Source organism: Apteryx rowi, unplaced genomic scaffold, assembly GCF_003343035.1.
Source record: "Apteryx rowi isolate R43461 unplaced genomic scaffold, aptRow1 scaffold_94, whole genome shotgun sequence".
Classification (NCBI taxonomy): domain Eukaryota; kingdom Metazoa; phylum Chordata; class Aves; order Apterygiformes; family Apterygidae; genus Apteryx; species Apteryx rowi.
The window spans coordinates 2,417,995-2,431,126 of record NW_020451249.1 but is presented as its reverse complement, the minus strand read 5'-3'; the positions used below and the strand labels follow the sequence as shown (position 1 = coordinate 2,431,126).

The following is a 13,132-nucleotide window of genomic DNA, read 5'->3' as shown; positions in this document are numbered from 1 at the left end:
GCCCCGCGATGCCCGGTTGGCACCCGCGTGCTGCCCGCGGGCGCTGGGTCTGCCCCGCTGCAGGKGATGCGGCCCCAGGGCATCGCGCCRGGAGCYRGGCAGCGGGAGGAAGAGGAGGATGAGCCTTACTCCATCCAGCCCTCCGCTCTGCCTACCCCTGCCCAGGCTTGCACTGCATGAGCCGAGCCACGCGCCGGGGGCTGCAGCAGGCCCGTTTCCCCCAGCATCTCCCGCTGCGCGAGCGCCCTGTCCCGTGCACGCAGCCATGCGTGGGCTCCCGGCCGGGCTCCCGGCTCCATCCCCCTGGCACAGCCCCGGCACACCTGGAGCCGGCAGCGGGGCCGGTGGGGGGAGCGGGGCCAAGCGCCCCGGCTCGGGGAGGCAGCGGGTCCCGGCGGCTGGCGGCGGCGGTTCTTCGCCTGCCTCCCCCGCTCCCCCCCTCTCTCCCTTTCTGAAAATTGATAATTAACCTTTTGTCCGCGCGGCTGTTGTGTTTATTTGGTGCCGGCGGCTGCAGGGCGCTGATATGGAAATCGCAGCCGGCAGGCAGCGCCGCGGCCTCGGCGCAATCTGCAGCGGCGCACAGCCGTTGGGCAGAGATAAGCAGGTGCTTATTCACGGCGCCGCAGCTGCCTGCGAGGGCAGCCCTACCTGATCGCTCCAATCTCGGTGAAAAACTACTTGAGGTTAGGCTACCGCGATGGAGAGCGGCGATAGGGGCCGCGCGCGACGGCTGCCGGCTGCCGGCGCCGCCCGCGCTCCTGCCGCCCGCTCCTGCGCTCCTCGCCACTCCTTGCCTTTCGCCGCTCCGTCTTTCCTCTTATCTCCCTCTCCACATCCCTCTGATTTTTTTTCTTTTTTTTTTTCTTGAAGAATTCGTCTTTGTGTTTCATTTGAGCTCTCCGCGGCTCCCTTCTCCCCGGCTCAGCCCACGTCTCTCCTTTTCGTTGCCGGCTCCTTCCCCTGCTCACCGGTCGCCTTCCCTCTCCCCTCCCGCGGGAAGCGCCCGGCACTCTCATCTCCCCCATCTGCCGAGCCACCGAGGGGCCGGACCTGCCCGGGGCTGTCGTGCCCCCGGGTCGCCCCAGGCGCAGCCTCTCCCCCACCACACATTTGGGGGCAGTAGAGGCAGATTTGGGTGCTGGGGACGTTCGGCTCTTCCCGGGAGCCCCGCAGAGCYGGGGACCCTCGGCCAAGCGCCCCTYGCGYATAAAAGCCCCRTCCAYGYGCCACRGCTCCAGGGCACGGAGACAGCGCCGGTGGCCGAGCCGCRAGGGCMGGYGGSCGAGGACAGGCGATGCCATCCCGCGGCTCCCCCGGATGCACCGTCGTCCCTGCAGCCTGGCTGGGACCCGTCTGGTCCCCCGAGAGCCCGTGGCCTCCCGGCGCGCGCAGCCGCCCCGGCCCCGATGTGGGCGCACGGGGCCAGCGCCCCTCGCCTCGCTTGGGTGCAGAGCCAGCCCGCGGGCCGGTGACGCTCCGCGCCGGAGACGCTCATCCCTTTCCGGCTCAGCTTCTCATCCWTTATTTAGCCGGCTGATACCATTATTTCGCTCATGGATTATTGATACGGCTTCATTTGACCTGGTGGGTTTAACGCCGCGGCCTCAGGTTTCCCCCTCTCTTTAGATGACTCCGGGGCAGCCGCGTTTTTCCTCCCCGGCTCTGTGCAAAACAGAAAGGGGAAGGGGAGATGGGGTGCGTGGGCACGGGCAGCAGCGTGCCGGGGCCGCCGTGCCGTGCCATGCCATGCCGCGCCGCGCCGCGCCGGGGGCATTCCCGCGGGCGCCCGGGGCCGCAGCTGTCTCGCGGGGGTTTCTGGCTTCCCGTCGCGCTCTCGCTCTGAGTGTCGGGGCGGCGGGAGCCGGCRCCGCTTCTCCTCGCCGGGGCGGGCGGGAAGTTTCTGCCCGGCAGCAAGCRCGCGGCTCTGACTCAGAGGGAAAGCGGCTGTGCGTGGTGGCGGGGTCCCCGGGGCYGGCGCCCGGGGGCTCGCGCGCGCCCGGGCCACCCCGGGGGCTCCCCCGCGCCGGGGCATTCCCCGGGAGCCCCCGCCGCCGGCGCCCGGCCCGGCGCAGCTGGCGGGGCAGCTGCAAGCGCCTTCGCCCGCCCGAGAAAACCCTCCCGGCGCAGGTGACGGGGGGACACGGGGCCGCAGCTGGCCGGGATTTTCCTCGCCGGCCCTGAAACCCTCTGACTTTGACTCAGCGCTCTGGGACGCTCCCCAGGATCCAGCGCTGCTGTTTAATCCCCTGCACGCTTCCGATATCTAGCCAGAGGCGAGTCCGTGCCCTCGTCGCAGGGCATCCCAGCAAAACCCCCAGCCGGAGGCGCTGCGCCCACCGGCAGCCCAGCGAGGAATAAAAGGGGAAGAGGCGAGAGCACACGACAGCGGACGGAAACCTGCAGCCTCGCAGGCCGGCAGCGCTCGCCCGGCAGTGCGGCCCCGCTGCCGCAGAAACCTCTGCCCGTGCCCCGGCTGGCGCGGCCGCGAGCCCCTTGCGGCGAGCCCTCGTCCCTCGGCAGCCGGCCACGGGCATCGCCGGCAGGGGAGGACGGAGCTGGGACCCCCCGGCACGTGGGATGGGGGTGCTTGCCGCGGCGGGGCAGGGGTTTGCATGGGGGCAGCCACAGCGTCCCGTCCCCCCCCCCGGAGCCTGCACCCCGGGCACGCAGGCTGCACGCCGTCCCGGCTGGTTTGGGTCCGTGGCTCGTAGCCGTGTGGTCCTTTTGCCGGCGCCGTGGCCCCGTGCCGGGGCTTCCCCCCCGTGCCCCCGCGGCACGCGGAGCCGCCCGCACCTCCCTCCGGGGCTTCGCCCAGCAGCGCGGCACTCAGCCGAGGGGCCCCGGCGGCAGCTCCGACCCCGAACCTTGCCGTCTCCCCCCGCTTTGCCCCGCTCTGTCCCCAGCCGTGGCCCCACGGCCTCCGGGAAGCTGCCGAGCACCCTCCCGCGCCCGCATCCTGCTGCCCCTTCCCGGGCACAGCTCCCTGGGGGCCCTGGGCGGGGGCACGGAGTGGGGAGCCCCGGGTGCCATCTGCGGGAGCCCAGGTGGCCGCCCGAGACGTGCCATCTGCCGAGCCACCTTCGGGGACCGTGCAGGCGCTGCTGTATTTTTAGGACGCRTTTCCTCCCTCCCACCTGCAACCCGGAGCAGCCTTTCGGTTTTCTAACAAGTTGTTTCTCTTGCCTCGGGCTGCTCTGCCCAAGCGGCTGTGGGAGAGAGACCCCAGTCCCCAGCTGGCCGGGGGGGGCACGGGCTGATGACAGCGGAGGGGGGCTCAGCACCATACCGAGGGGGGGTCATGCCATGCAGAGAGCAGGCCGGGGCAGATGCGTCGCTGCACGGGGCAGGAAGCCCCTCCGGCTCGTGCATTGCTCTGCATGGTGCTCATGCTGCAGCTGCAATTTGGGACCAGCRGCTGGGAATGTCCCCGTCCCCGTGGCCATCCCCAGAGGCCAGCGGGGCTGTGGGTCTGCAGCAGCAGGGATGAGCCCGTGCCATTGCACCGTCCTGGTTGCACATGCGCCATCCATGCTGCGCCGTGCTGTGCTGCGCCGAGCTGTGCTGCGCTGTGCTGCCCATGCCATGCCGGGCTGCTCACGCCGTGCTGCACCGGGACAGCCGCGCCGTGCCGTGCCGTGCCGTGCTGGCCATGCAGGACCATGCTGCCCGGCGCTGCCCATGCCGTGCTGCAGCGCGCTGGCCCCTCGCGGTGAGGAAGTGAAGCCAGCGCGAAGGGGAAGTTGTTGGAAAGTCAGACCGGAATGGCTGATAGGGCAGGCAGAGCTGGGCTTGGTCGCAGATGGTTCCTGTTGGGGAAGGACACGGGCGCAGCTGCCCGGCCTCCCCCCGCCCGCCGCATTATCACCACCCGGCAGCTGTTCACCTTCCCCTCGCCATGGGACGCGGCTCTCCTGCCACCGCGGCCCCGGCGGTCACATGAACGGCCCCCGCCGGGCGGGCCGGGACGGCGGGGCAGGCACCGAGCGGGCAGCACGCCCCAGGCGGCGCTCGGCATCTCCCCGCTCCGCGCGGCTCCCCGCCGCTCCTCCGCCTGCGCGGTGCCGGCAGCATCCCGCCCGTGCCCGCCGCTCGCCCCAGCAGCTGGACGTGGCGAGGGTCCCGGCACCTGCTCGCCCGGGATGCCCGGGGGACCCTCCAAGCCGCGCAGCCGCCCCTCGTCGCCCGCGCACGGCAGGACCGGCCAAGGTAAGGCGGCGGGGGCCAGGTGGCCGCGCGGCCGCCCCGCTCCGCTCCGTGTGCGTGCGCCGCGGCGCTGGTGACTCATCCCTGATGTCAAACAGAGCCTGGGCCCCGGGCAGGTGCTCTGCGAGGGCGGCAGCGCCCGCACGCCCGGGCACCCCAGCTGGAGGATGCGCTTGTTGTCCGAAGGCGGGTGCCGAACGCCCGCTCGGAGCCCACGTGGCCGGCGGGGAGGGCTGGGGGTGGCCGGGGGGCCCGGCCGAGCCGTGCAGGATGCCTCGCCGGCACGGAGGGCACCTTCGGCGCCTGCTCTGCAATTAACCTTTCCGTAATGAGTAATCAGCCGCATTTACCTTTTATTTACAGGGTTTAAAGCCTCTGTTTGCTTGGTGCTTTCTTTCATTATCGGGTCAGCAGCTCATGTGCGGCTCGGGAGCACGTGTTCCCACGCTTGTGGCCAGGCATCAGCCGGATCCTGAGTGCCACAGTTGGCACCACTGGGGTCGGATCCGGCCCCGCTGCCTCTCCCAGTGGTTTGTTTGCAGCATGGGAGCATCGGGGCCGGGGCTGGGCAAGGCATGTGCCAGCGCATCCCACGGCCGCACGTGCGGGTCAGGCAGGGGGACCGGCTCCCCCAGCCCCGGGACCCTGYGGTCCGGCTTGGGCGCTTGGAGCAGCTCGGTGCAGCGAGGGGCAGCAGCAGGTCCAGGCCCCGGAGGGCGCAGGGCTTCGGAAGGGATGCTGGAGCCAGGCCGGGCGCGGGAAGGAAACCCCTTCCCTCCGCCCGCTGCAAGCCCCACTGGCGCCCGGCACGGGGCAAAGCGCCCGGCGGGGCTTTGGCTCCCTCTCCGCTCCGAAACAGCATGTGCCACTCAACGCCGTCACCCGCAGCCAAGGCCTCCCGCGCACTATGTCCCGAGCCAGGGGCCGACCAGGCTCCGGGGCACCCAGCCGGGGGATGCGCGGGCAGCGGGCGGCTGCTCCGCGGGCGCCGGTGACCGGAAGGGTGCAGCGCGGGGAGCTGTGCAGATTGCTGCGGGCCCGCGGCGATGCCGGTTAGGCGCTTGGCAGGAGAAATGTTTATTTTGTTGGCCGAATATCTCTGCAAACTTCCTGATTTACTTGCGGCCGGCGAGGCAGCGATAGGGCTGGCGAGGCCGTTGCCTGCCCCTCGCTCCGGCTTCGGCGCTGAGAGCTGTTATCTCGGATGCGCAGCGGGCAGGGAAGAGGTGGAGAAAGGGAAATGAAATACAAGAGGTGCCACATTTTTTGCTCTTGATAACAAGCCCTGCTTTTAGCCTGGGAACTTGGAAACGACGCAGGTGGCCGGGGACAGCCGCAGCGTCCCCCGCTGCCCCGGTGCGCCTGGACCTCGCAACGAATAACGAGCCTGTCCGACGGGCCGGCCACGAGGCTGGGGCTCCCTGCGGCGAACCCCAGAGCAGGGATGTTCCGGCCGCCCAGTTTTCCTGAGCGGTGCTGCCGTGCCCGGGATGCTTGGCTCCCGGGAGCCGCTCTCRCCCGACCGGCAGCGCCGTCCCCGGCTGCGCCGTGCGCCAGGCTGTGCTGCACCGGCTCCTGCTAATTCATATCGATTTTTGCAGGGAGCCGAGGTGCTGGAAGTGCAATGCAAGCTAATTAAATTCCCATCATTAAAGAGCCCTGCGCAGATGGGGGCGGCTGGCAGCAGCCCCTTACCTGTGGTTTGGCAGGGCAGAGGGGCGAGCGTTAACCCGTGGCGGAGCGCTCCCAGCCCCCGCACCACGCGGGGTCTCGCAGGTGTGCCGCGAGGACGTGGATCGCGCGGAGGCTCGGCACTGCTGTCCCCCCCGGCACGTGCCGGCCCTGCACGAGAGCTTTAGCTCCATCTCCGTGCACCCCGGTGCACCAGCTCCTGGAGGGGGGACTCGTGGCAGTCCCCACTTCGAAATTTGGATGGTGTCCAGACTGCCCTGGCAAGGGAAACGGGGAAGCCTGGCCCTTAGCAGCCCAGAACCCCGAAGGTGGAAAGCCCCGGGGGAACCGTGATGTATCCCAAAGTCTCCTGGTGCTTAAGCCAAGCTGGGGATTTTTTGGAGGCTGTGGAGCAGGGCGGGACGAGGTGATAAGCAGTAGGGTCCGGTTTCCCTTCGAACACCACAAAGCGGGAATGAATCTGTTGGCCAGGAAAACATGATTTTTTTTTTTTTTTTGATGTTCATGGAAGTTGCACAAAAGCCGCAGAGCCTCGAGCTGCCGCGACGGAGGGAGGCAGCGGAGGTCGGCAGCTGCTCCTACCGGCCCTTGGCACGGGCAAGCGGCCGGGACTGGGCAGCTCTGGGACCAGGCGGCTCTGGGACCGGGTGGCCCAGGCGCCAGGGCCGGGGGCCCGGGAGCCCCCGCGGGCAGGCGAGCGAGGAGGGAAGCCAGCACAAACGAGCCCCCGTCTTAAGAAACGCTGGCGAGAGGCGCTTCCTGCGCAGCAGATGTCCCGGCGGCGGATGCAGCTGCAGCGGGCGATAGCTGGCGCGGGCGAGCTGCCTTCGCCGGCCGCTGGCTCCCGCCCAGCCCTTATCTCYGCCGCGCATTCCCCGCCGAACGCGGGAGCGGGGAAGGGCCGCGCCGGCCGGCGCCAGCGAAACGCACGGGGAAGAGGGCGCCGGGGCTGCAGCCCGGCTCCCGGGATTAGCCGCGGGCTGGATTTAGACACTGAGATTAACAGCGCCGCGTCCGCGGGCGCAACGCGTCGGGTGGGAAACGCCGCGCGTCCYGATTGCACCGCGCGGGAGGGAGCCAGCGGAGGGGCTGCCGTGTCGGAGACGTGCCCGCTTGCCCCTGGCCCGGGGGGGCTGCACCTCCCTGCACCATGCCRGGGCCCCTCGGAGGGGCACGAGCAGGTCCTGGTGCAGGAAGGGACGCCCGCCCCAGCGCGGGGCTCCGCATCGCCTCGGTGCCGCGTGGCTGTGCGAGGGCTCCCCGGCGGCAGCCGGGCTGCACCCACGTGCGGGTAGAGATCGAGAAACCCAGACGGGGAGATGAACTCGCTCGGGGTCACGCAGGAAACCTGCGGCACGCCGGGGGCTGAGCACCGGCACGGCTCAGCGCCTTCGCCTCCGGACTGCCCTCCGGCCCCGTGCCAGGCTGCAGGCAGCTCAGGGGGAGCAGCGCCCCGGAAAGCGCAGCCCAGGGAAGGGGCAAACGCGGCGCTCGGGGGGCCGGAGCCACTGCGAGCTCCCGCGGGCTCCCAGGGGAGCCCAGCCTGCTGGGTGCCTCCTTCCCGGCAGTGCAGTGCTCGGCTGCGGCTGCTGCCTAAGAATATCCCCGCTCTTCCCGCAGAGCATCCCTGGGCCGGAGCGGGCCGGTGCCCCCGCGAGCGAGCTGCCCTCCTGCAACGAGCCGAGGCCCCGGCTGCCGCCGTGCCCAGGGTGCGAGCAGCGCCGCTGGCTGGATGCGGCCCCCGCGCCTCCGCCTCCACAACACGGGGCATCCCGCTCCGCATGGAGCGGTCGTGGAAGGGCTGTGCCTGCCGCGGGCCCCCCGTCCCTGCCTGCGGGGCCGGGGCTGCCCCGGCGCGTGGTGTGGCCCAGCCGTGCCCGGCACGTGTGCGCGGGGCTGATAGCAGGCGGGGGGCATGTGCGCGGGGCAGATACGGCGGTGACCATTTCCTGCAAGGGTCGGTGCCGGCTGCACACATCCACTCTGCGCATCCCTTATCTGCGGGCGTTCTGCGCCGTGCCGAGCACCGATAGCCCCCGCCTCGCCCCGAAGGCCCCTTCGCGGGCAGCCCGTTTGCCCCGGGGGAGCCCCGCGGCTCCTGGGGAGCCCCCCGGGCTGCCCCGCTGCGGGGGCCATGATGCACGTGGAGCAGGACGGGGGCCGGATCCCCTCCTGGTGGGTCCCAGCCCCGAAACGCCGGCACCTGCGAGCAGCACTGGTGGGTGAGGRCACCAGCGTCGCCCAGCGGGCCCAAACACCTGGAGGGCAGCTGTGCTTTGAGCGCGGGAGGACGAGGYGCGGGGGACGATGCTGGGCGCGCGGCAGGGGCCGGGGAGGAGATGCTGCCTCCTAAAACAAAGGGAGAGCGGATTGACATAACATGTGCACTTAATCCCCACGCCGGGCTGCTGCGCGCCGAGCCATCAATCACGCGCCCGCGTGACTGGCAGAAAGTCGTTGCGGGAGTTTCCACCCAATCTGCCCCCGGCCGCCGGGAGCCCGCTGGAGGGGCCCGATCCTGCCCTGGCGCGGGGCTGYGGCTCAGCCGCTCCGGCCGGCTCCGCGCCCAGCTCCAGATTTGCTGGGGGAAGGATTGCCAGCCCCGCGCTGGGCCGCAGCCAGGCAGCCTATCGGCCGCTCGCAGGCGCTTATCTCCCGGCCCTGCCGCCCGCTCTAATCTGCTTTCCCACTGCGGCGAAGCGTGGCTGCTGGGAATGCAGAAGTGGGAGATCGCCCCGCGCCTCCYGCCTCGCCGCGGCGCGTTTCCAGCCGTTTCCACGTGCTCGCTCCCGCGGCCGCCCGGGTGCCCGTCCTGCACCCCGGGCTGGTGCGAAGTGGGGGTCACTGCACCCAGGTTRTATCAGCTGCGAGCGGGAGCGTCAGGGGCCACGGGCAGCTCTGCCCCATTGCCCCGGAGCTGGCGCCCATCCCAGGGAGCCGAGGGAGGGATAACCGCGGGGTCTGCCCGCGCCGGGGTGGCAAGGCCGGGAGCCCCRTCCGCCCGTCGCGGTGCAGCGCTGGCAGCGGGCGCAGACACGCGGCAGGGCTGGCGAGGGAGCAGGCTGGGGGGGCTGTGAAGGGGTTAACGCGGGGGAAGTTTGCTCACTCTCGGCAATGATTTAAACCAGACAGAAAGGTTCTGTCATCCATCACACTAACAGCCAGATCATTGTGTTTTAAAGTGTCTGTAATTGCAGCAATACAGAGACTGGGAGGAAGATAAAGGCTGGGAAGATGCAAATGCAGGGAGGAAAGCACCAGCCCCCTGCTTCCAGCCTCCGGAGCGGCAGCCAGGCCCGGGGCTCCTGCCGGCGGGATGCGGGATGCTGCTCTGCCGCGCAGCCCTGCTGCTGCCCCCGGCACCCCGAGCGGCCGGGGCAGGAAACCCAGCAGCAGCCCTGGGGCCCCGCGGCCCGCAGCGCTGCTGGTGGGGGGCGTCCGGGGCAGCCCCGCGGGCCCCCAGGCGTTGCAACGAGCGAGCAGAGGCGCAGGAGCGCTGCGGAAGCCCCCATGCGCCCCGCGGCGCGGCACRGGCCCTCCGGGGAAGCTGTCCAGGGCTGCTGGGTGACAGTGCCAGCTCGCCTTGCAACCGCGCGTTCCCTCCGGGTATAAACAGCCCCAAACCAGCCTCCTGCCTCCAGCTTTCAGGCAGGGACCTGGGGTGAGTCGCCGGCTGCGGTCGACCTGGAAATCTGCAGCCAGCTGGGACCCAGACGTCCCCCAGCTAAGCCTTCCTCTCCCCCGCGGGCTCCTCACTTTCCTTACGGCCTGGGAGCCGTCGGAGGGACCTGGGCTTCGGCAGGACCCGTTCCCACAGCCGGGCACGGGGAACCGCAGGGCGATGGAGCCCCTGTCGCCCCGTGGGGCTGGGAGCTGCAGGCAGGARGCCCTGGCTGGAGGCGAGAGGAGGRTGGGGGAGCCACTGCTGACATTGACGGGKAAAATCACCTCTAATTTTTATTGCAAACAGTGCAAACAAACAAACACAGGAGCAGGCACAGGCAGGAAAYGGTCCAAAGCCCACAGATTTTGAACGTTATCTTCTTTACTCAAAATATTACCTTTATCTTGCAGCAGCCTCGCTATCGGCTTCCCCGTTATCCCTGGCTTAGGGCTAAGTGGCACTTCTCATCCCCCATCCACCCGCAGCAGGGCATCCCCGGGGTCCATGCACGGGGACCCACRGGATAGGCGCACCCGGCACGCGAGGAAGCGCATCCCGGCATGGCCGTGGCACTGGGGCTCCGTCGCGGCGCCGAGGCCGCGTGCAAGCAGGCAGGCTGCGAATTATTAACATTCAGGCGAGGGCCRCCGAATAAAGCGAGCTAACACAAATGTTTATTTTCACAGTAGTGAATTATGACTTCAATAGACCCAAATTACAGGCTGTGCGCGCTGAATAGAAACGAAACAGACCCCRCCACCCAAACGCAGCCCGGGGGGGACGCCGGGTGTCTGCAGGCAGCGGTGGGACGGGGTGTCCTCGGTGCCAGCCCGAGGTGGCGGCGCAGGACGCTCGCGGTGCCCAGCAGAGAACTGCCTCCACGTCTAACCCGCTCGCTCCCTAATGGCAGCGGGTTGCAGCAAGATCCCGCCCTTGGCAGCTTTGCGGGGACCCAGGGGTGCGTGGGGACAGGTTCCCATGACGGCTCCCAGACGTCTGAGCACTCGCCCGCGCACGCAGTGCCCCATTGGAGCTCCTTCAGCCACGCGGCGCGCCTCTCTCCAGCTTTGTTCCTGCCTTTTCCGTGCCCAGGGGAACGGCTGCACGGGGGTGGCCGTCAAGGATCTCCGGCATGCCCAGCCTGCTCGTCTCRCCCAGCAAAGTTACGGGGTCTGCCTTTGGGGAGCCCCCGGGCTGAGCCRATGGTGGGACTCTGGCTGCACTCCACGAAGGCTCTTTGGCTGTGCAGCCAGGGATGTGTGTTGTGCCGTGCACCCAGGGAACCGCGTGTGCCGGAGAACGCGCACCGCCGGCATTTGCATGTGCCAGCTGGGTGCCTGGCTATGCAAAGGGCCGCGGCGGCAGGGCCGGTGGCAGTGCAGCGCACAGCTGCGCACGGCGGTGGTTTTCCTGCCCTCCTGCCGGCCCTCGCCGGCAGCGCTGCAGCGAGCTTCCCCGGCGGGCGGCAGCGGCCACAGGCAGCGAGCAGCGAGGCAGCTGGGATGGGCCATAATACGGCAGTGCTGGCAACGGCGGTGCAGCAGGAGCAGGGGTGCTGTGCACCGTGCATCAACTGTTGTTGAGAAGAAAGCTACCAAGACCATAACGCTCTCCCCAGGGAATTTCTCCCAGCTACGGTTAAGCAACAGGCACTTGGCGCCTCTCCACCCTGAGCCATCAGCGGGCAGAGCCAGGGCTCCCTGCAGAAGCCAGCAGCCTGGGACCTGCAGGATGCGGCCCCTCCTGGCTGGCATTGCTCGCAGCCCGGCCAAGCGGGATGAGGGCTCCCGCGAGCCTCCTCCGCCCAGCGAGGCCGCGCCAGCCCCGCTATTCGGCTGCGCCACGGTGAAGATCCCATGGGCAGCCACCTCTCGGCAGCCCCTGGGGTGGGCTGGGACCTGCTTGTCCCAAGCAAGGAAATGCTCTGAGCCCCCCTGACATCAGTGACGGGCCATCGTAAAAGGGGCAGCGCAGAAGCACGTCGGCTCCTGGAGCACGGGAAGAAAGAGGAATGCAAAACTGGAGCTGGAGATCAGGCTGGGGGAGAGCAGGATGGTTGAGGTCAGGATGCTGCAACCTTGTCCCGTCGCAGCCTGGCCAGCGGAGTGACATGGGTGGGAGCTGTGGCCATGCAGCGGCCTCGCAACGGGCATTTCGCGGCAGCATGCAGCGGTTGCGTAGAGCCTGTGCAACGGCCGTGCAGTGCCTATGTTGCAGCGATGCCGTGGCTGTGCAGCTGTTGTGCAGTGTTGTGTTGTGGGTGTGCAACGGCTGTGCACTGCCCATGCAGCGGTTGTGCAAGGGTTGTGCAGCGGCCACGCGACGGTCACGCAGTGCCTATGCAGCGGCCGTGCAGTGCTTGTGCAGCGGCTGTGCCGTGGCAGTGCTGGCGCGGTGGCCACGCAATGGCTGTACGGTGCCCACGCAGCAGCCGCGCAGCGCGGGGCGGCGCTGCCTGGCAGGGGTGCTGCACTCGCCCGGCAGCCCCAGCCTCCGCGCCGGGGCGCAGCCCTGCGAAGAGGGAGAGGATGACTAACACAACCACCGCACGGGCGGCAAAGGCTCCTCGCAGCAACTTGCAGAGGGAAGGCAGCTGCCAAGCACAGTAATTATGCAGAGAGGCAGGGCTTCGGCTCGCAGGGAAATTAGCAGGGTTTGCGTTACCCAGTGCACAAACGAGCAACAACATTGTAGTAGGATTCGAGTGGGGGAGGGAAGTTTTTAATGTCCCCCCCCCCCCCGGCTGCACGGGACAGCCCAGCTGCGAGGGAAGGGCACGGGGGACCCAGCGTGGGCAGAGACTTCCCTGCGCGCTTGCTCTGCAAACACACCCACCGCTTCCACCCACATCTGTAGAGAAAGGGCCCTGGCGGGGCTCTCCGCTGGCATTCCCGCGGCGCCGGAGCCGCACGACTGCCCTAGGGAGCCCAGCCGAGGCRAAGGGAAGGGGCTGGCATGGGGGGTGACCCTGGGGGCCCGGCCCGGCCTGGCGTGGGGATCCCGGGACACTGAGGAAGGCTGTGCCTGCGGGGCCTGCCCTGTGCAGATGTTGTGACCCCACATGTGGCTGCTCCTACTGCAGCCCCGACCCTCGGCCCCTCTGCGAGAGCAGGGGAGGGAGAAAGGAAGCAAAGCAAAGCAGCCCCCATCCCCTTGAAACACCCCCCCCCCGTGCCCCTCCAGCCCTTGCAAGCCCCGACCCAGCCCCTTGCAAATACCCACAGCCCCTGGCCAACCCTGGCCCCAACCCACTGCAAACACCTCCCAGCCCCTTGCAGTCCCCCAGCCCCTTGCAAACCTGATCCCCAGCTCCCTGCAGCCCCCAAGCCCCGTGCACCCCTTTGGTCCCCAACAGCTCCCCAGTCCCAGGAAGTCCCCCTGACCCCTGCAGCCTCCCAAACCCCACGCAGCCCCCTGCCCCCATGCAGCCCCCAACCCCCCTGCAGCCCCTGGTCCTACACAGCCCCCGACCCCCTGCAGCCTGTGCACCTCCGACCCCCTCTGCAGCTCCTCAGTCCCATGCAGACCCCAGACCCCCCGCAGCCACCTGGCCCCGCGCAGCCCCCCAAC

At 69.4% G+C, this 13,132-nt stretch overlaps 2 protein-coding genes across 4 annotated transcripts in view; one reads left to right on the top strand and one right to left on the bottom strand.

Annotated features, from left to right (window-relative positions):
• Positions 1–1,509: 1,509 nt before the first annotated feature.
• On the bottom strand, positions 1,510–8,295 carry LOC112978461 (translation initiation factor IF-2-like). 3 transcript variants are annotated; one of them, XM_026092010.1, is made up of 2 exons: positions 4,557–8,295; positions 1,510–1,665 (listed from the first exon to the last, which is right to left on the bottom strand). In XM_026092010.1, exon 1 carries the CDS (start codon positions 8,273–8,275, stop codon positions 6,401–6,403), a length of 1,875 nt encoding a protein of 624 aa, XP_025947795.1. In that variant the 5' UTR covers positions 8,276–8,295; the 3' UTR covers positions 1,510–1,665; positions 4,557–6,400. The 3 variants fall into 3 exon arrangements, with proteins under 3 accessions (XP_025947795.1, XP_025947797.1, XP_025947796.1); XM_026092012.1 differs by having other exon boundaries at positions 5,902–8,295; XM_026092011.1 differs by lacking the exon at positions 1,510–1,665 and having other exon boundaries at positions 4,536–5,819; positions 5,902–8,295.
• The window catches only part of CBFA2T3 (CBFA2/RUNX1 translocation partner 3), a gene marked incomplete at its 3' end in the record, with an annotated part of 30,805 nt that continues 21,482 nt past the window's right edge, over positions 3,810–13,132 (top strand). Inside the window, exon 1 of the mRNA XM_026092048.1 lies at positions 3,810–4,209. Within this exon, the coding sequence (XP_025947833.1) occupies positions 4,143–4,209 (67 nt within the window). The remainder of the gene's footprint in view (positions 4,210–13,132) is intronic.